Source organism: Pelophylax lessonae (assembly GCF_965119305.1).
Source record: "Pelophylax lessonae genome assembly, chromosome: 2".
Lineage (NCBI taxonomy): Eukaryota > Metazoa > Chordata > Amphibia > Anura > Ranidae > Pelophylax > Pelophylax lessonae.
The window spans coordinates 747,561,134-747,583,778 of NC_138769.1; the positions used below are offsets into that span (position 1 = coordinate 747,561,134).

Consider the following 22,645-nt stretch of genomic DNA (forward strand, 5'->3'; position numbering starts at 1 on the left):
TCTATGTTGGGGGAGGTAGGTGATCTGTGGGTTCTGTGTTGGGGGAGGTAGGTGATCTGTGGGTTCTATGTTGGGGGGAGGTAGGCGATCTGTGGGTTCTATGTTGGGGGAAGTAGGTGATCTGTGGGTTCTCTGTTGGGGGGAGGTAGGTGATCTGTGGGTTCTGTGTTGGGGGAGGTAGGGGATCTGTGGGTTCTGTGTTGGGGAGGTAGGTGATCTGTGTGTTCTGTGTTGGGGGAGGTAGGTGATCTGTGGGTTCTGTGTTGGGGGAGGTAGGTGATCTGTGGGTTCTGTGTTGGTGTGTGTGGGGGGAGCAGTGATCTGTGGGTTCTGTGTTGGGGGAGGTAGGTGATCTGTGTTTGATAAGGTAGGCATATTGTAAGTAAATTTGTGTGAAGGCGCCTGGTTCTTAGAGGTTAAACAGTACTGTAACCTGCTGCCCCTTTAATTGTAAAATTACAATAACTAAACTGGATAAATTGGTAAAAAGGCGCTGGTAACCCTGGATGTTATTATTAAATGAAAAATAATAATAGTAAAGTGCTAATTCTGTTGTGCAAATGTAGCGAAAAAATATATATAAAATACAGAGTGCTAGCTCTTGTTTCTATTGTGAAAAATAACGCTTTAAGTATTTGAAATTATTCAAAACAAAATAAAAGTGTTAATTTTCATAAACAAAACGACTATAAATGTAAAATAGTGAAGCGCTAGTGAGAAGAAAGTGTACTGTGCAATACAAGAAAATCCATAAAGTGCCGGACAGTGCAATAAGTTACCATTAAGGTGCTTGTTAATAGCAAATACACTTATTATATCTTCAAAATATTCCAATATTAAACATATAAATATATTGCTCTGTGAATAAATAAATTGACAAACAATTGTATAAATATAAATATAGTGCTTGAAAAGTGCTTGAATAGTGGGCTGTGATCCAGACAGTTCATGCAAAATAGTGTAGGAATTGATTTCCTATGGATCAGGGGCTCCGGTGAATAAGGGTGGTAATCGATGCCTCTTACCAGATCCTGGTAGGTCACACAGACCTCAAATGCCTGTGATCCTATTTCCTTAGGTGGATCACACCATAGGCTCACCTTCACTCCACCTTGATTATTTTTATGGTTTCCAACAAAAGGATGATTTGGAAAAAATAATAATACACTCCTTCTCCTCACTCCTCCATTAGTTACCTCACCTGGGTGTATATTAAGCCCATATGCAGGGAGACAGATAAGAAGATAAAAATAGTGTAATACTGTATTTATTTTATATTACATAAAAATGGCTGCTTACTTATTGTTGTGCCCACCTGGCACAGGGCAATGCCCATCGGTTGCTATGGGTAGTAGTGGGATGGGGGTGCAGGATCTGCAGTCTCCTGATACTCTCCGATATCCTTCCTAGTTCACCCTTGTAGCGTGGCAGTGGTCCGGCGTGCGTTCCAATGCGATAGGAGGTGACGTTACTATTACTCTCAACTTCCGGGTTTAGGAGAGACCAGTGATTTTGTTTATGAAAATTAACACTTTTATTTTGTTTTGAATAATTTCAAATACTTAAAGCATTATTTTTCACAATAGAAACAAGAGCTAGCACTCTGTATTTTATATATATTTTTTCACTACATTTGCACAACAGAATTAGCACTTTACTATTATTATTTTTCATTTAATAATAACATCCAGGGTTACCAGCGCCTTTTTACCATTTTATCCAGGCATATTGTAAGACCTTTGTGTGTGAGGAGGAATGTGAAAGGGAAAGGGTGTAATATGTATTTATTTATTTATTTCAGGTTCTTATATAGCGCTGTCAATTTACGCAGCGCTTTACATATACATTGCACATTCACATCAGTCCCTGCCCTCAGGGAGCTTACAATCTAAGGTCCCTAACTCACATACATACACAGTAGGGCCAATATTTTTGAACAGGATCCAATTAACCTTCCAGCATGTCTTTGGAGTGTGGGAGGAAACCGGAGTACCCGGAGGAAACCCATGCAGGCACAGGGAGAACATGCAAACTCCAGGCAGGTAGTGTCGTGGTTGGTAATTGAACCAGCGACCCTCTTGCTGCTAGGTGAATGTGGGTCGCTGGTTTGATCTGGAGGAATGTGTATGGGGGAAGGGTAAGAAGACAGGGGGGGCTGTGTATGGGGGAGGGGTGAGAAGCTGGGGAGGTCTTTGTATGGGGGAGGGGTAAGAAGACAGGGAGGGCTGTGTATGGGGGAGGGGTAAGAAGACAGGGAGGGCTGTGTATGGGGGAGGGGTGAGAAGCTGGGGAGGTTTTTGTATGGGGGAGGGGTGAGAAGGGCTGTGTATGGGGGAGGGGTGAGAAGACAGGGAGGACTCTGTAAGGGGGAGGGGTGAGAAGCTGGGGAGGTCTGTGTATGGGGGAGGGGTGAGAAGGGCTGTGTATGGGGGAGGGGTGAGAAGCTGAGGAGGTCTTTGTATGGGGGAGGGGTGAGAAGGGCTGTGTATGGGGGAGGGGTGAGAAGACAGGGAGGACTCTGTAAGGGGGAGGGGTGAGAAGCTGGGGAGGTCTGTGTATGGGGGAGGGGTGAGAAGGGCTGTGTATGGGGGAGGGGTGAGAAGCTGAGGAGGTCTTTGTATGGGGGAGGGGTGAGAAGGGCTGTGTATAGGGGAGGAGTGAGAAGCTGAGGAGGTCTGTGTATGGGGGAGGGGTGAGAAGCCAGTTTATAGAGGAGGTCCAGTGCTAGAATTCTTGCTCTCGCTCTAACGTTCACAATGATACCTCACGTGTGTTGCAAACACCATTTACATACAGTATGCGGGCGTGACTTAAGAATGTGTTCACTTCTGCTCGCAAGCCTTTTTATTTTCTTATTTATTTACATTTTTATTGACTTTTTTTTTTACAATGTCCCTTTATTTTTTTTATCACTTTTATTCCTATTACAAGAAATGTAAACATCCCATTTAACAGAAATAAGGGATGACAAGTCTTCTTTATGGAGAGAACTGGGGTCTACCTTTGACAGCAAAAGATCAAAAAAAAAAAAAAGTGATCTTTTGCTTTTAAAAAAATGTAAAAAAACAAACCTGGTTACCTCGGCCCTAGACTGGAAGTGATGTCATGATGTCGCTCCGGTCCTCCTAGATTGTAGAGGTGATCAGAGACGATCTGGTTTCTTCTCACCTCTGTGACCAGCTGTGCGAACTGTCGGATCATTTCCCAGGCTGACTGGTAAGAACAGAAGGCACGAGAAACACTGGTGAGAAGCAGGAGGGGGGGGGGGACACCCCTCTCACTGCTTCTAATAGTGATCCAGCGTCTACTGCTCAGATTACTTTTATGAGAAACAGAATTACAGTCTTCAGCCATAATCCCGGTAAACCATTTCTAAACTGCAATGAATATATACGTATTGTGTTTGGCAAAATATTATGCATTTATTGATGAAACATTTATTAATGAGCATTACAGACAGGTCAGGTGACAATGCATTCTTCCATGATGCCGGAATAAAGATGAAGTCAGCCAACAGGTCACACAATTTCCATATCCCATCACTTCCTTACCAATCAAAACTGAGATTTCACAACTTTATTCCTTCTGAAATGGGAAGAGATTTGGGTCACACATTCACCCAGACAGAAAGAGATCATATCCTATTCTTTACTAACGAATCCTCCTTTTCCAGCAGTGTCCAGGAGTCCAGATATAACCTTTGACCAGATGGTATACATTCCCCACCTTTGCACAACATTTTTCCCCACAACATTTCCTACCTGTTGGAGGTGCAATAATGCCAGGGCAACTCTTTTGTTTGATCTCTTCCTATTAAAAATTCAAAATACTTACATCTTACAAAGCCCTCCACAACTCTTCCCCCAGCTACATCACCAACCTTGTCTCAAAATATCAACCAAACCATTCTCTTCACTCCTCACAATACCTCCTACTCTCCTCACCTCCAGGACTTCTCCAGAGCCTTTCCCATCCTCTGGAACTCTCTACCTCAATCTGTTTGACTATATTCTACTCTGTATTTAAGTGATCTCTGAAAACCCTTATCTTTAACACATTCACATTCTTCATTTCTGTTAGGTTATTTATTTGCAAAATTTTATTTCTTCTTAATTTTAGGCCAAAATGTATTCTGCTACATTCCTTTGGTAAAAAGAACCCAAATCGGTGTATAGTGATGAGCTTCGTGTTCGAGACGAACCTAAGTTCGACTCGAACACTGCCTGTTGGCAATCACTCTGCGATTGTCGGGGGAGAGGGAGAAAGTCAGGCGGCTTGTGTAAACAAGCTGCCTGTCATTCTCCCCTGTGTATGAAGGATGATCATACGGTTCTACTATGTAGAACCGTTGATCACTGTTCATACATCTGAAGCCACAGCCAATCACAGTAGAAAGCATGCCCCTAGGGACACACATAGCCCCTCCCTTTCAAAAAAAGTTAACCCCTTCACTGCCAGTGTATTTTTACAGTAACAGTGCATATATATAGCACTGATTACTGTAGAAATGTCACTGGTAACCCCAAAAGTGTCAAAAATGTCAGTCAAGGGTCCGATCTGTCCGCCGCAATGTCGCAGTACCGCAAAAAAAAATCGCAGATCGCCGCCATTACGCGTAAAAAAAAAAAACAACAAAAATGACAAAAATCTTTCCCTTTGTTAGTAAACGCGATAACTTTTGTGCAAACCAATCAAAATACGCTTTTTGCGATTTTTTTTTTTTTACCAAACATAGGTAGCATAAAACAAATTGGCCGAAAATGTTAAAAAATTTTGATTTTTACATTTTTTTGGGGGGAATTTCATATAAAAAAATGTGAAAAATATTGCTATTTTTGCAAAATTTACGCTCTTTTTTTGTTTATAGCGCATGATCAAAAAATCGCACAGGTGATCAAATACCACCAAAAGAAAGCTCTGTTTGTGGGAAAAAAAGGACACTAAATTTGTTTAGATACAGCGTCGCACGACCGCGCAGTTGTCCGTTAAAGTCATGCAGTGCCGAATCGCAAAATACCCCCTGGTCAGGAAGGGGGTAAAATCTTCCGGGGCTTAAGTGGTTAAACTACGTAAGGGAATGTTAACTGTCAGAGCGGTAAGGATGTGGAATTCTCTTCCACAAGCAGTGGTATCAGCAGGGAGCATCGATAGTTTCAAAAAGCTATTAGATGGGCACCTTACAGACCACAACATACAGGGGTATACAATGTTCGGTTAGCAGCAAACACACACACACACACAGGTTTAACTGGGTTTACTGATGTATTTTTTCTACCTCACTAACTATGTAACAATGGGGCTCCTGTTTGGCTGTCATATTACAATAGGCCCAGCGGGAAGCATAATAAATGTTAAAAATGGAAGCAACTTTTTTTAACCCTTTTTATAGAATTATGACTTCTGTTTTTTTCTGCACAGGTGGATTGATGAACCATTTTGTTGGTCATGCTTGTCTTGTTACAACAATACAACAAAGTTACATGAGAAGCAAGCCATATGGATGTTATAAGGGACTGAAAGTCTTTATTGCAGTTCACTGGAAGATTCACACAGGACACAAGACCTATCCGTGTTCTAAATGTCATGAATGTTTTGAATTCTCTTCAACATTGATCCAACCTCAGAGGACAACAAACGAGAAGTAATTTTAGTGCTCTGGAAGTGACAATGTCTTTACTGTAAAGTCCAATCCATGTATATATGAGAAGTAATTTCAGAAGATATTTCTTGTTTGGAATGTGATAAAGGTTTTACAATGGAGGCAAAAGGTATAACACACCAGAAGGTTCACACTGGAGAGAAGCCATATCCATGTTCTGAATGTGTTAAAGCTTTTACACGGAAGTCACATCTTATCACACACCAGATGATTCACACTGGAGAGAAGCCATATCCATGTTCTGAATGTGATAAAGCTTTTACACGGAAGTCACATCTTATCACACACCAGATGATTCACACTGGAGAGAAGCCATATCAATGTTCTGAATGTGGCAAAGCTTTTATAACTAAGAAAGAGCTTATCGAACACCAGAGGATTCACACTGGAGAGAAGCCATATCAATGTTCTGAATGTGGCAAAGCTTTTACATTTAAGTCAAATCTTATCACACACCAGATGATTCACACTGGAGAGAAGCCATACCAGTGTTCTGAATGTGGCAAAGCTTTTATACAGAAGTCAGAGCTTATCAGTCACCAGAGGATTCACACTGGAGAGAAGCCATATCAGTGTCCTGAATGTGGCAAAGCTTTTATACAAAAGTCACATCTTATCACACACCAGATGATTCACACTGGAGAGAAGTCATATCAATGTTCTGAATGTGGCAAAGCTTTTATACAGAAGTCATATCTTATCAGACACCAGAGGGTTCACACTGGAGAGAAGTCATATCAGTGTTCTGAATGTGGCAAAGCTTTTTCAGTGAAGTCAGCTCTTATCAGACACCAGAGGGTTCACACTGGAAGGAAGCCATTTTAATGCTTTGAATGTGACAAAGATTATACAGTAAATGCTGTGCTAAGTATCACCAGAGGAATCATAAGCTTCAGCTGCAGAGGGGAAAATCTGGAAGAAGGAGGAATAATAAAGGATTTGCGGGGGTCCCATTAGTTTCACAGCCCCAATGTCATCCCACAAGCTAGGGAAGACGTGAAAAGATAAAATGTGACTTTAGAAAAAAAATAAACTAAAAGCTGTGAGCAAACCGGAATGTAATGATTGGATACACTAACTGTAGTGCTTATGTCCATCAGACACACACCTAGAAGGCCTGTAAATATTAGACCTTTTTTATTTTTATTTTTTTTCAGATAAGTATCAGTGACTGAACTGTTTTCCTCATGATTCTCATCTTTTTATTTTTTTATGGAGCTTTGACTGAACATGTAATGCATTTTCATCATTCACTAACTGAGCCATGTTCCCAAGTGTTTTCTTCCTTGCCTGAGCGAATACATGACCAACACTGCCTCAGTACCAGAGACTAGGATGGGATCCAATGGCAAACTTCAGTGGGAGAGTCCCTTCCAGGTTCTTCTGACAGTTGATACACCATATGCCAGGCTTTGGGGCTCCAGCTATGCTCACCTTATCCAAACTTCCTCTCCCATGATCAATGCCTCCTTTCCATGTTTCATCTCCTCTCATGGATGACAGCTTTGCAGGCAGGTCTGTGGTTGGGACACCAGCCAGGGAGAAGTCTCTGTTCAGTAAAAAAGTAACTTTATAAGCTGCTGTAGGCCTTCAACACTGACTTTCTGCTGTTTATGGGATGCATTTAACAGTACCATTTAATTTCAGCTGGCTACTTTGTGTTACATTTGGTTCTACTGAAAGTCTCAGGGATTCCTTCTGGTGAAGAAAGAATGTCCTTGTCGTTTTCTTCCTCTGTCCAGCTATTATTCATCTCCATAGACTATTCACACAGCACAACTGCAAGAGCTCAGAGCTTACCAAGTGTGAAGTGTGTTTTGAGGACTGACATTCCTCCAGTTGGGGTTCACTTTAACCTTTTTGCTGCCTGACCCGTTTTCTGCAGTTTTTGCACACGTTTAAAAATCATTTTAGCCTTGAAAATTATGTAAAACCCCAAACATTATATATTTTCTGAAAGCAGACTCCCTAGAGAATAAAATAGTGGTAGTTCAAATTTATGTCACCCGATATTACCTTAAAGGTATAGGAAACACAAAATTTAAGTAAAAAAAAAAAAAAACAAACGTGAACATTAGGGTGAACATATGCAATAAATTACCCATATTTTGGTAAAATATAAAAGAGGTTGCGCTGAGTAAATGGATACCAAATTTGCCAAACCTTAAATTTGTGTGTGCCTGTGAAATGGCAACAAACTTCAGTCCCCTATATTTTCTATAGGCCATGCTTACGGTTCCAGCAGGCTGAACAGCTTCTCCATCCTGAACACACGGCCACCATAGGGACAGCATGGGATCTTCTCCATATCAGATCACACAGAGTGACCGGCAGCTTGGCATATTGGAGACACTCTTTTGAATGTGAAGGAGGAGGAGAAGATAGTGTTCTCTGGGAGCAATTTACAAGCGTTTTTTGATTGCTATCTGGTAAGAGACCAATTCAGGTGTTTTCACAAGGCGATTTGGAGCACTGTGGGATTTCCATTTTGTTTTCAGCACATTTGTTATGTTTTGGCATCTTACTTCTTCCGTCTGGTAAGGAGGAATTTCACTTGGAGGTGGATTTACACTTTGGATTTGGAAGCACGTTGTTTTCAATTTTCAGTTTCATTCATCACTTCGTTTATGGACACTTATGAACTTTTTGTTTATGTTGATATACCACTATGAACCACACGAGTGTCACTAGTTTATGAAGATTTATTTTCTATTCATGATTTATAATTGATGTTTATTGATTTTGTCATCCCATTGATTTGGGTCTTTATCACTGTTGTTTTAGCGCACCCAATTACCGATCACAATGCTTAAAAAGCCCCCTACATTTATCAGTTTAGTGTTATGGAGGAGGTCTGGTGCTAGAATTAATGCTTTCACTCCCGTGTGCATGGCAACATGTGTATCGCAATCCACATTTTCACGCGTAGGTGCCCCCGACGCATGCGCTTACGTTTCTATGAGCATATATATGGAGGTGGAGGGCCTCAAAATTTCTTCGGGGAAGGGGGGGGGGGAGGATTTTATGTGCTTGGGTGTAACCAATTTTTTTGCAAAAAAAATAAATAAAAATATTTGTAAATTTTGTTTTACTTCCCTTTCATCACATAGGGGACAATGTGATGTTTTTTAGGTGGCAGTTTTTTTTTTAACCACTTCTGGATCGGAAGATTTTCCCCCTTAATGACCAGGCCATATTTTGCTATTTGGCGCAGTGTTTCATTTAACGGACAATTGCGCAGTCAGGCATTGCTGTACTGAAATAAAATTGATGTCCTTTTTTCCCCACAAATAGAGCTTTCTTTTGGTGGTATTTGATCACCTGTGCGATTTTTATTTTTTGCGCTATAAACAAAAAAAGAGCGACAATTCTGAAAAACAGAAAACAAATTTTTCACTTTCTGCTATATAACATTCTCAAAAAAAAATAAAATATCAATTTTTTTTAATATTTTAGGCCAATTTGTTTTCTGCTACATATTTTTAGTAAAAAAAAAAATCACAATAAGCGTATTTTGATTGGTTTGTGCAAAAGTTATCGCGTCTACTAACTACGGGAAAGATTTAAGTAATTTTTCTTCTTTTTTTTTTTTTTACTAGTAAAGGCGGCGATTTGTGATTTTTAGCGGGACTGCGACAATGCGGCGGACAGATCGGACCCCTTACTGATATTTTTGACACTTTTTGGGGGACCAGTGACATTACTACAGTAATCAGTGCTATACATATGCACTGTCACTGTACTGACACTGGCAGGGAAGGGGTTAACCTTGTGGGTGATCAAGGAGTTAAATGTGAGCCTAGGGGAGTGATTCTAACTAGGGGGGGTGTGGCTTGTGAAATCACCATAGAGACCTGTGATTCTATATAGAAGGAGCTCTGTGATCATTACAGGGAGAAGAATGGTTAGCTGTGTTTACAATATCCGACCGTCCTTGTTTCTCAGCGGGGATTGGAGCCGCCTGACCCATGCATCGGCTTACCCGCCGCTGAGTGGGGCAGGAACGTGCCGGCGGCAGCATGCACGCTCGCCCCCTAGCTGCAGGCGCATGACCGACATAGGTCTACGTCAGTTTGTGAAGGAGAGCCACACTGCCGCAGTAAAAAGGTGGCGGGTGGTCGGCAACAGGTTAATGAGACCTGCAGGGTCTAAAAGATCGGTCATTAGCAAACAAGTTTTTGTTTTTCCGAGTCTCCCCTTGTAACATTTTCATTACTTGTTGATCCTTCCAGTTGATCTATTTTATTCTACTTCCTATTGAAGGTTAAGCAATTTGTCAAAAAATGGCAGTTGGAGGAGTTGCTTACTGTCAGTTTTAATTCATATGGAAGTTTAACCCTTAAAATCCTTAACCTGCTTTAGAAGCGTTAGCTGAAGTTTGGCTTTATTTGTTGTGTATCTTACTTATACATAGTTACATAGTTAGTCAGTAGTTAGTCAGGTTGAAAAAAGACATAAGTCCATCTGGCTCAACCAATTAAAAAAAAAACAGTATTGAAAACCCAACCATACAATCCCATATACACAATCCTATACCCACAGTTGATCCAGAGGTAGGTGAAAAAACCCCAGCAAAGCATGATCCAATTTACTACAGCAGGGGTAAAAAATTCCTTCCTGATCCCCAGAGAGGCAATCGGATATTCCCTGGATCAACTTTACCTATAAATCCTAGTAGCCATTTATATTTTGTACACCCAGGAAAGAATCCAGGACTTTTATAAAGCAATCTAGTGAGGTGGTCAGAACCACCTCTGGAGGGAGTCTATTCCACATTTTCACAGCTCTTACGGTGAAGAAACCTTTCCTTTTTTTGGAGACAAAATCTGTTTTCCTCTAGACATAAAGAGCGCCCCCTTGTCCTCTGTGTTGACCTTAAATTGAACAACTCAATGCCAAGTTCACTTTATGGACCCCTTATGTATTTATACATGGAGATCATATCCCCCCCCCCCTTATGTATTTATACATGAAGATCATGCCCCCCCTTAATCTCCTCTTCTCAAGAGAGAATAAATTCAGTTCCTCTAATCTCTCCTCATAGCTGAGCTCCTCCATGCCTCTTATCAGTTTGGTTGCCCTTCTCTGCACTTTCTCCAGTTCCCCGATATCCTTTTTAAGAACTGGGGCCCAAAACTGAACTGCATATTCCAGATGAGGTCTTACTAATGATTTGTACAGGGGAAAAATCATATCTCTCTCTCTGGAGTCCATGCCTCTGCTAATACAAGAAAGGACTTTGCTTGCTTTGGAAACTGCAGCTTGGCATTGCATGTTATTATTTAGGTTAGGATCTATCAGAACACCCAGATCCTTCTCCGCTATGGATTCCCCCAGATCCTTCTCTGCTATGGAATTCCCCAGATCCTTCTCCGCTATGGATTCCCCCAGATCCTTCTCCGCTATGGATTCCCCCAGATCCTTCCCCGCTATGGATTCCCCCAGATCCTTCCCCGCTATGGATTCCCCCAGGTCCTTCTCCGCTATGGATTCCCCCAGATCCTTCTCCGCTATGGATTCCCCCAGATCCTTCCCCGCTATGGATTTCCCAAGATCCTTCCCCGCTATGGATTCCCCCAGATCCTTCTCTGCTATGGATTCCCCCAGATCCTTTTCTGCTATGGATTCCCCCAGATCCTTCTCCACTATGGATTCCCCCAGTTCTTCCCCCCCCCCTAGTATGTATGATTCATGCATATTCTTACCCCCCCCCCCCAAGTGCTTAACTTTACATTTATCAACATTAAACCTCATTTACCACATAGTTGACCAATGAAACAGTGCATTGAGGTCAGCTTGTAAGTTGGAGACATCCTGTAGGGAAATTATTCCACTGCAAAGCTTGGTGTCATCTGCAAAGACTGAAATGGTACTTTTAATCCCAGACCCGATATCATTAATAAAGATATTAAAAAGTAAGGGTCCCAACACTGAACCTTGGGGTACACCACTGATAACCTTAGACCATTCAGAGAATCATTGACCACTACTCTCCGAATTCTATCTTTTAGCCAATTTTCTATCCAATTACAAACTGATCTTTCCAAGCCTGTAGACTTTACCTTACACATTAACTTATAATCTATCTAAGACTTCCCTGTACAGGGTGACAACGCTGCTGTGTAATGTTACTGCAGAATGATGGGGGTTGTCACCCTGTTACAGAAGTTGGCAAAATAACAGATCTACAGACAGGATAACAGGTGATAAAACGATGTTGCAGAGGGAGCCCTGGGAATGATAATGACAGATTGCATTACACATTAACCACTTAAGCCCCGGAGGATTTGGCTGCTAAAGGACCAGGGGTTTTTTTGCGATTTTTTACTGCGTGACTTTAATGGACAATTGCGCGGTCGTGCGACGCTGTACCTAAACGAATTTGACGTCCTTTTTTTCCCACAAACAGAGCTTTCTTTTGGTGGTATTTGATCACCTGTGCGATTTTTTGATCACGCGCTATAAACAAAAAAAGAGCGTAAATTTTGCAAAAATAACAATATTTTTCACATTTTTTTATATGAAATTCCCCCAAAAAAAAAGTAAAAATCAAAATTTTTTAACATTTTTCGGCCAATTTGTTTTATGCTACCTATGTTTGGTAAAAAAAATCGCAAAAAGCGTATTTTGATTGGTTTGCGCAAAAGTTATCGCGTTTACTAACAAAGAGAAAGATTTTTGTCATTTTTGGTGTTTTTTTTTTTAACGCATAATGGCGGCGATCTGCGATTTTTTTTTCGGTACTGCGACATTGCGGCGGACAGATCGGACCCTTGACTGACATTTTTGACACTTTTGGGGTTACCAGTGACATTACTGCAGTAATCAGTGCTATACATATGCACTGTTACTGCAAAAATGACACTGGCAGGGAAGGGGTTAACTTTATTGGACAGGGAGGGGTTAAGTGTGTCCTAGGGGCGTGCTTTCTACTGTGTAGGGACATGGCTATTGGTGTAAAAGCAAAGATCAACCGTTCTACATAGTAGAACGGTCAGATCTTCACTTTTACACAGGGAGAACTGACAGGCAGCTTGTTTACACAAGCTGCTCTGTCTTTCTCCCTTCACAGGAGCGATCGTAGTGTGGCCGGCGGACATCGAGTCCGCCGGTCACACGCACTGACTTGCCTGTGAACGAGCCACGGCGGGCGCGCGCCTCGGCGGGCGCGCGCCCGCCCGCGATAGGCTCGCAAGTCAGTGACAGGCGAGTGACGTACCGATACGTCACTCTGCCTGGCCGGGGCTGACCGCCGCACGACGCACGTGCGGCGGTCGGCAACCGGTTAAAGCGGAGTTCCGGGCACAAAAACGATTTTTTTTTTTTTGTGCCCCTCCGCTAGGTAGAGCTCACCTGAAAAGGAATTGGATAGTTATTTTTTTTTTTTTTTGTTTACTCACCTTTTTATTGAAGATCGTAAATACTCACCTCTGACTGCTTCCTCCCTCGGTGCCGCGGCTCACCCCGTCACTTCCTGCCTCGCGATGATTCCTGGGAGCTAAACGTCATAGCTCCCAGGAATCAATGCGACGGCACCGGCCCCGCTCGTCATTTCCGGGCGACGCCGCATTCCCCTGCTAAATGCGGCGCCGCGCCGGAAGTGACGAGAGGGGCCGGTGCAGTGCATTCTGGGACACGAAGACGCGGAAGAAGACAGAGAAGAGGACCGCACCGGCTTCAGCTGCCCACAACAGAGATGGAAACGCTGTGGAAGAAATTTTCTAAGTAAGTATTTCTTCTAAAAGGTAAGTGCGAACCGGGACAGATCAGAGGCTAGCCATTGTGGAATGTGCTAGCCCTGACTGTCCCGGGGGTATGTTCAGCAAAAAATCGTTTCTCTGCCCGGAATTCCGCTTTAAGTTAGCAGACTTCCTGCTGTTGGTCTTATGTATGAATTGTGTTCTGATATTTACTGTCCTGCTGTAAAAGGTGTAAATGATTGCCCACATCTTTCCTGTAGTAGCCGGGACTACAATCTCATATTAGGAATATCAGGATGGGTACCTACCCAAGGGGGTCACCTTTTTGGTTTAAGGAGAAACATTTCACATGGATTCTTAAATTCCATTAATGACACCGACAAGGGAAGCCTCACTTACCTCGCTAACAATAGGAGAGCCAATCACAGGCCAGTAACATTTCATGGTTTCTCAATGTAATTGCAGAATGTTTAATCCCGATTCGTCCAATGGATTCCTAGTCCTTCCAGATAAAATATACTTCTTGTGTGGAAGGAACACCCTAAAATGTCTTCCCTTTAATTCCACCAATAGCTGTACTTTAGGTTATGTTGCCCCTCCCATATTTGTAAGGGAAAGCCTCAATTTCTCCCAATACTCCCCTGGCCTTCCAGTGAGAAGAAACATTTTCTCTGGAGTGGAAATGTTTTATGCAGTGATCCCTTCATAGACGGGATGGGGAATCTAAGTAATCTAAGATAATTAGGATGAACCCGTGTACTGGAGTCATGGATCAGATAACCAATGAGACCATTGATGTTATAGCAGAGCTGACAGCAGAAGTGTCTCCATCACCTAAGGTGGTGTCACAGAACTGCATGGCTGCTGACTATCTCTGGGAAGCTCAAGGTGGAGTCTACAATCTGGTGTCACATAGAGAGTGTTGTACATTTATTTTATATCATGAGGATCTCAGAAGGAGATATCTACACAAGGTAAAGGAGATCCAACTGTCACCTGGATGGAGGAAGTGGGATCCATTGTCTTGGATGGGTTTAGTTGGAACTTGGTTGAGTAATATGGTGGGTTTCCTTCCTCAGACATTAGTTGTTACTATAGTTGTGATAATAATTTTCTACATTGCTGTTTTTGTTTCTTTCACTGCCTTAATTGCTTTTTTTATGCACATGGATAAATTCACATTTTTACGCCAAAGGATTGTTTAAAACCCCGAAACATTATTATTTTTTTTTTTTTTTGCTTCTGAAAGCAGAGACCCTGGAGAATAAAATGGTGGTAGTTGCCATTTTTCCTTGTCACATGATATTAGCGCAAGTGTTTATCAAATGCATATTTTCTGTAAAAAACTAAAACAGTAACGTTCATTTTAGTGCACAAAAATACGAGATATTACCTAATTTCTTTGGTGAAATATAAAATATGAGGTTTGTGTCTTGTATATAGATACCAAACATGTCAAACTCTAAAAATTGGATGGACTTTTGAAATGGTGACAAACTTCAGTACCAAAAATGTCCCATAGGTGACGCTCTAAAATCCTTTACAGGTCATCAGTTTAAATAGTTATCCATGAATGATGTCCCTAGAGTTATTCCTCTCACTCTGGTGTGAGCAGCGATATGTAAGATGTGTCGTGTGATTGTTGTTTTCCTACATAACCGCACCCAACACTGACGTTTCGTATCTCTACACAGGAACTGGGAGTGTACATTTTTTGTGTTTTTTTTACAATGTGATACTTTAAGTTTGTTTTAACTTTTCCCTCAACTTTATTTCTATCACATAGGGGGTCGATAGCCCCTCATGTGATAGCATATTGCTGGCCACAGGTCCTTTTTAAAGAGACGTTAAACCCCTAATGTCACCTCTGTACCCCAAAAAAGATGGTCAAGCACAGATTTGAGTGAAAGGGTTACACTAATGTACATCTGCCAGATCTGTATCTGAGGAGACCATAAAAGAAGCATTAGAAAGAAATGTGAGCATGGCTTCAGTCAGGCGATGGTCCTGGTGGTCATGGTCTTGTTCTCCTTCAGGTCCTCTAACCTTGTAGATGGTGACATGGACTTGTTGTGTGGGAATGAGCAGAAGGGGCTCGGGGTTATCTTCTACCCAATGAGCTTGTTATGGATAAAAGATGAAAGTGTCTTCTGGGAATTTACAGGGATTTGGATGTTTAGAGGGTTACATAAGTGGGCGGGGCTGGCATTAATGAGGGGCGTGTCATATGGTAATCAGTTTCCTAGCATAGATGATATAAATGGTATAAATATATCCTTGAAATGTAAACAATCTCTCTCTTTTCTTCTGTTGGTAAAGTGTCACATATATATGATTAATAAAGTTGGATTATATTTTCACCGCACAATACTGTGGTCTGGGTTCTTATACAACACATCCACCCAAAAATGTAATCTTCCAGTTATAGGAGTCTGGTGGAATGGGTGACAAGCTGATTGTATCTCTTCCATCCCTTGTACATGGGGGGTCCAGCCCCTGTGTGTGCAATGCTGGTATTATAATACACCTGGTAGGCACAGGTACAGCGCCCACCCCCGCTGCCTGCAGCCTGTCAAAGTCTACAGCTGGACTGGGCTAAATGCTGCACCACGTTTACCTCGTGTTTAGGGCACTCTGCGTTCAGGGGGAAATGCCCGTCATCCTGATCAGACAAAGCATAAAGCAGATGTAGGCAGGTGCAGTCTTCTTCTTCCACTGTAGGTGGCGCCCAACCAGAGTGGGATCACAGCCTGGAGAGGAAGTCAGGGGAAACGTGGTCTCTCTGTGGGTTCCTGGACTCAGTGTGTAATAAAGGGTCCACTTGAGTCCTTGAGCCATTTTTTTATGTTTTTAATTTTTTTGTTTACATGTTTTAAAAATCATTTTATATCCTGAAGATTACTTAAAACCCCCAATATATTATATATCTATTGACAGCAGACACCCTAGAGAATAAAATGTTGGTAGTTCTAATTTATTTATGTTACATGATATTAGAGCAATGCTTTATAAAAGGCAAACATTAAGTAAAAAAATACATTAAAGTTATTTCTTGGCACATAAATGCAATTTAACAACCTCTTTAGCTTCAGCAGGTCTCCCCCCCCCCCCCCCTTCATGACCAGGGCATTTTTTACTTTTTCTGCACTGCGCTACTTTAACTGCCAATTGCACGGTCATGCAGCGCTGTACCCAAATTAAGTTTACATCATTTTTTCACAAAAAACAAGATTTTATTTTGAGGTATTTGCTAACTACTGGGGTTTCTTTTTTTGTTATATAAATGATACATTTGAAAAAAAAAAAAAAAACATTTTCTACTTTCTATTATAAAAAAATATCCAATAAAATCAAATTTTTTCATTAATTTAAGAAATGTTTTTTTTTTTTTTTTTAACCAAAGACATGTAGCAGAATACAATACAGTCTACAAACTATGGGATATATACTGGAATTTACACCGCTTTTACTTTCTGACTGCCTATCACATTTCTTGAGGTGCTAAAATGCCACGGCAGTACATAAACCCCCAAAATGATCCCTTTTTGGAATGTAGACACCCCAGAGATATTTGCTGAGAGACATGGTGAGTGCATGGAAGATTTTATTTATCACAAAAAGGTTTTTGAATATGAAAAAATAATAATTTTTCTTTTTTGGACACAAAGTTTTCACTTTAATGATATATTTCTCACACAAGCCATGGATATATGTGGCATTACACCCCAAAACACATTCTGCTACTTCTCCTGAGTATGGGGATCCCACATGTCAGAGACTTTTTGGCAGTCTAGCCACATACAGGTCCCCAAAATCCAATGACTACCTTCAGGCTTTCAAAGGGTGTATTTCACTTCCTCACTACCTATCACAGTTTCGGAGGTCTTGAAATGCCAGGATAGTACAAACACCCCCCAAATCACCTCCTTTTGGAAAGTAGACACCCCAAAGTATTCAATAAGAGGCATGGGGAGTATTTTGCAGATCTCAACTTTTGTCACAAGGTTTTGCAAATTGAAAAAATAAAATAAAAAGTCCATACGGCGGCCTGCCTGTGTGATATAGCGGCAGCAGCTGCTGCTCTCCCTGTCAGGCTTCACCAGTCCAGCACTGTGCAGAGGGATCATCCCATCCAAAGAGGGATCTCCATCCAGGTGGATGATAAACACTGACATGTGGTTTGGATGAGTCTTTAAGTATCTGATTTTGTGAGTACATAAACGCATGTACATGGGAGTAAACACAACGCAATGTGACTCTGGGGACAAAACTCAAGTTTGTCTCCTTTGATCCCCTGTCCTTCCCAATGCTAAAAAATGCACTGGGAACGCATGTAAACGCACATGTGGAAATTCATGAGAAATGTGCAGTTCCTGGTGTGACCGGACCCTTACAGGGAAAACTTTTATTTGGGGGTGACGTTTGGTGACAATGTGATCAGTTACACCCACTTATGTTTTATTTCACCATTACTTTTCTTTTATATCAGTGTTTTCACTTCAGTACATGAAATAATCTGATATCTGAGGGAAATCTGAGAGCGATATGAAGACTTTGTGGCGTTATATTGTATGTTCATATGTCTGTGTGTACATCAGACCGAAAAGAGGGACAGAGAAATATGGAGTCCTACAAGGGAGAGTGATGGGAGATATGATAAAATACAATCTCATTACCTCCTCCGCTGATACTTCCAGCAACGTCTCCTCTATAATTCCTCTCACATGGAGCTTCCTGTCTGTACCTCACTTCACTTCCTGTCTGTACCTGACATCACTTCCTGTCTGTACCTGACATCACTTCCTGTCTGTACCTCACATCACTTCCTGTCTGTACTTCACTTCACTTCCTGGCTGTACCTTACCTCACTTCCTGTCTGTACCTCACTTCACTTCCTGTCTCTGTATAAGTGAGATCACCACCTTGTGGAGATCAGAAGAACTGCAGCCACAAGAAGTATCACAGAAAACTAAAACCAAACTGTGTACAATTAAAGCAAGATTTATTAATTTCTTGACCTCTGGAAGGTTTTACCCCCTTCATGTACAGGGCTTGTTTTGCAATTCAGTACTGTGCTACTTTAACCACTTCAGTACCGGGAACAATGATGGGAGGATGGTTACAGAGGACACTGAAAAAGCAACCGTGCTAAATGCTTTTTTCTCGTCAGTCTTTACACAGGAAAAGGAGGGGTACACTGACCATGACTGTATGGTTAGTAGTAATAAACAGGACTTGCCACCATGGCTAACAGAGCGGGAAATCAGGGAAAGGCTGGATAAACTTAACACAAACAAATCACCAGGACCGGATGGCATACATCCGAGAGTACTCAAGGAACTCAGTAAAGTTGTATCGAGACCACTGTTCCTGATCTTTGCTGACAGTATTAGGACAGGAGATGTACCAGGGGATTGGAAGAAAGCTAACGTGATTCCAATATTCAAAAAGGGCCAGAGGCATATCCCGGGAAATTATAGGCCTGTCAGTTTGACATCAGTAGTATGTAAACTTCTGGAGGGGATGATAAGGGACTATATTGTAGAGTTTGCTAAGGACAACAACATCATCAGCAGTAATCAGCACGGGTTTACAAATGGGCGTTCTTGTCAAACCAATCTCCTTACATTCTACGAGGAGGTGAGCTGTGAGCTAGATAGGGGGAGACCAGTGGATGTGGTGTACTTGGATTTCGCTAAGGCGTTTGATACAGTTCCCCACAAGCGCTTAATTTATAAAATAAGGTCTGCAGGTATCGATAGCAGGGTTTGCTCTTGGATACGGAACTGGCTAAAAAGGCGGGTCCAAAGGGTAGTAATAAACAGCGCATACTCAGACTGGTCTGAGGTGGTAAGCGGGGTCCCCCAAGGCTCAGTCCTGGGACCAACCTTGTTCAATTTATTCATAAACAACATTGAGGTCGGGATCAGTAGTTCGATATCAGTTTTTGCAGATGACACAAAATTGGGCAGGGCAATAACTTCACAACATGAAGCAGATATCCTGCAGAATGACCTGGACAAAATAACAGAGTGGGCAACGACATGGCAAATGAGGTTTAACGTGGAGAAGTGTAAGGTTTTGCACTTGGGGACTAAAAACATAAAATCACAATACACGTTAGGAGGGGAGCCCTTGGGGGAATCAAAAATGGAGAAGGATCTGGGAGTATTGGTTGATGATAGATTAGGAAACAGCATGCAATGTCAAGCGGCAGCTTCCAAAGCCAACAGAATATTAGCATGCATAAAGAAAGGGATGCATTCCAGAGATAAGACTATAATCCTTCCACTTTATAAAACTCTGGTCCGACCGCATCTGGAGTATTCCGTCCAGTTCTGGTCGCCAGTCCTCAGGAGGGATGTGTTGGAGCTGGAGAGAGTCCAGAGAAGGGCAACTAAACTAATTAGGGGATTGGAGGACCTTGACTATGAAGAGCGTCTACAATCGCTCGATTTATTCTCCCTGGAGAAGAGACGTCTGAGGGGGGACATGATAGCAATTTATAAATATCTTAATGGGGATCCCAGCTTAGAAAAAAAGCTGTTCATTCGAAGGGATTGCATGAGGACTCGAGGGCATACAATGCGATTAGAGGAGAAGCGTTTTAACCTCAGGCAACGCGGGGGGTTCTTTACTGTTAGGGCAACAAGATTGTGGAATTCTCTACCACAAGAGGTGGTTTCTGCGGGTAGTATGGTGGCTTTCAAAAGACTCTTAGACTTACATCTCAAGGATCAGAACATTCAGGGGTATGGGAGATGATTACAGCCACACATGCCTACACAGGTTGAACTGGATGGACTATTGTCTTTATTCAACCTCACCTACTATGTAACTATGTAACTATGTAACATTCACCTCCTTCCTGCCTGCCCAGGCTAGATTTTAGCTTTCAGAGCTGTCACACTTTGAATGACAATTACGTGGTCTAATGGGTCTATTGTACCTATTAGAAATTTGTATCATTTTTCCCACACAAATAGAGTGTTATTTTGGTGATATTTAATCACCACTGGGTCTTTTATTGTTTGCTAAATAAATGAAAAACTACAGAAAATTTTGAAAAAAAAATATTTTCTGTTACTGTTATTACATTTTGAAAATTAATAATCTTCCTTCAGAAATTTAGACCAAAATGTATTCTGCTAATTTTTGATAAAAATGACCCAAATCAGAGTATATTATTTAGTCTGTAGGAAAGATATCGTGTCTACAAAGTACTGTATGAGTAACTACTGAAAATCAATCAATCCTCATATACTGACGGCCGATCTTATTTCTTCTGGCCTGAAAATGCCAGGACAGTACAAATACCCCCCCCCCCCCCCAATTATAACTTTTGGAAAGTAAAAAGTCCAAGGTATTTAGTAAGAGGCATGGCAAGTTTTTTAAAGTTATAATTTTTTGTCACAATTTTTGAGAAAATTAAAAAAACATTTATTTTTCATATTTTTTTTAGCATTTTGTCATCCTCACCATAGTGTCCATGATCACCATCACACCCATTATCATATAATGGGTGTGATGGTGATCATGGACACTAACTGGTGACACTATGTAAAATATATATATATATATATATATATATATATATATATATATATATATTAACCACTTTACAACCGGAGGATTTTGCTGTCTTCCGTCCAGGCCACTTTTTGCGATTCGGCGCTGTGCGACTTCAACTGACAATTGCGCGGTCGTGCGATGCCGTACCCAAACGAAATTTACGTCCTTTTTTTCCCACAAACAGAGCTTTCTTTTGGTGGTATTTGATCACCTGTGCGATTTTTACTTTTTGCGCTATAAACAAAAAAAGAGCGTTTATTTTGAAAAAATAACAATATATTTAACATTTTTTTATATGAAATTCCCCCCAAAAAAGATGTAAAAACCAATTTTTTTAAAAAATTTTGGCCAATTTGTTTTATGCTACCTATGTTTGGTAAAAAAAATCGCAATAAGCGTATTTTGATTGGTTTGCGCAAAAGTTATTGCGTTTACTAACAAAGGGAAAGATTTCTGTCATTTTTGGTGTTTTTTTTTAACGCGTAATGGCGGCGATCTGCGATTTTTTTTGCGGGACTGCGACATTGCGGCGGACAGACCGGACCCCTGACTGACATTTTTGACACTTTTGGGGGTACCAGTGACATTACTGCAGTAATCAGTGCTATATATATGCACTGTTACTGTAAAAATGACACTGGCAGGGAAGGGGTTAATTTTATTGGAGAGGGAGGGGTTAATGTATGCCTGGTGCTTACTGACGTGTAGGGGGGGAGGTGACTTAGTGATTCATGGACAGATCGGATGTCCAGCTATGCTGAACAGTCCGATCTGTCACTCCCTGTCACTATGGAGATCCGCCCGCTGTGTTTACACACAGCGGGCGGATCTCCAGACTCGATCCCCGACGATCGGGTAAGAGCAGCGGCGATCGCCGCTGCTCCTCCCCTGGCCCGACTCCCGCTGTGAATGAAAACAGCGAGAGCGAGCCTCCGGCGGCGCGCAAGCGCCGCCCAGAAGGGGGAGTGTCCAGTCACGTTAATACTACGTGACTGGACGATAACGAACCACTCTGCCGCAGTAGTATTACTGTGAGCGGTTGCAGAGTGGTTAATAAATAATATTTTTTCAGTTATTACTTTTTTTCATAATTTTTTTTTTTTTTTTAAATTATGATTGTTTATACCAGTACATTTTACTAATCTGATCAACCATTTTTACTGAATGAAACTGATTAATTGTGTCTGTTTTGTTATGATTAGCTGTAATTGGTCACTTTATTCACATGGTACAGATGGGCTGTGATTGACCCTGTCTGTACCATGTGATCATTGTGACCAATCACAGCTAGCTACACAAAGGTACACAATGGATGGCATGAAAGAAAGCCATCCAGTGTTTACAAATGTCACGTGATCTGCTGTGATTGGTCACAGTGATCACATGGTACAGGTAATGAGCCGATACATTGATCAGTCATCGATGGATGCAGCAGAGAACACGGGCATATGATGAATCGGATCTTTGGACCAATATGACTGCAATTGATTATTTTTGCAATGCCCATGTTAAGGGTTAGCCCCAAAAAGTCTTACATTCAGATAAAATCACAATAAATGTATATTAATTGGTTTGTGTGAAAGTTATATTGTCTACAAATGATGGTGAATATACTGGAATTTACGCAGCTTTACTTTCTGGTGGCCTATCACATTGCTTGAGGCAGTAAAATGTAGTGGTGCTGCAGCCCAGTCAGAGGAAGGTAGCTGACAGG

The 22,645-nt window shown here is 41.5% G+C and overlaps 2 protein-coding genes across 2 annotated transcripts in view; both read left to right on the forward strand.

Annotated features, from left to right (window-relative positions):
* Positions 1-22,645, forward strand: part of LOC309548373 (uncharacterized protein) — a gene marked incomplete at both ends in the record, with an annotated part of 539,651 nt that overhangs the window by 477,276 nt on the left and 39,730 nt on the right. The window lies entirely within an intron of this gene.
* LOC309545786 (uncharacterized protein) lies at positions 5,756-6,484 on the forward strand (the record flags this gene model as incomplete). The annotated part of the gene is made up of 1 exon (XM_082245137.1): positions 5,756-6,484. One exon carries the CDS (start codon positions 5,756-5,758, stop codon positions 6,482-6,484), a length of 729 nt encoding a protein of 242 aa, XP_082101263.1.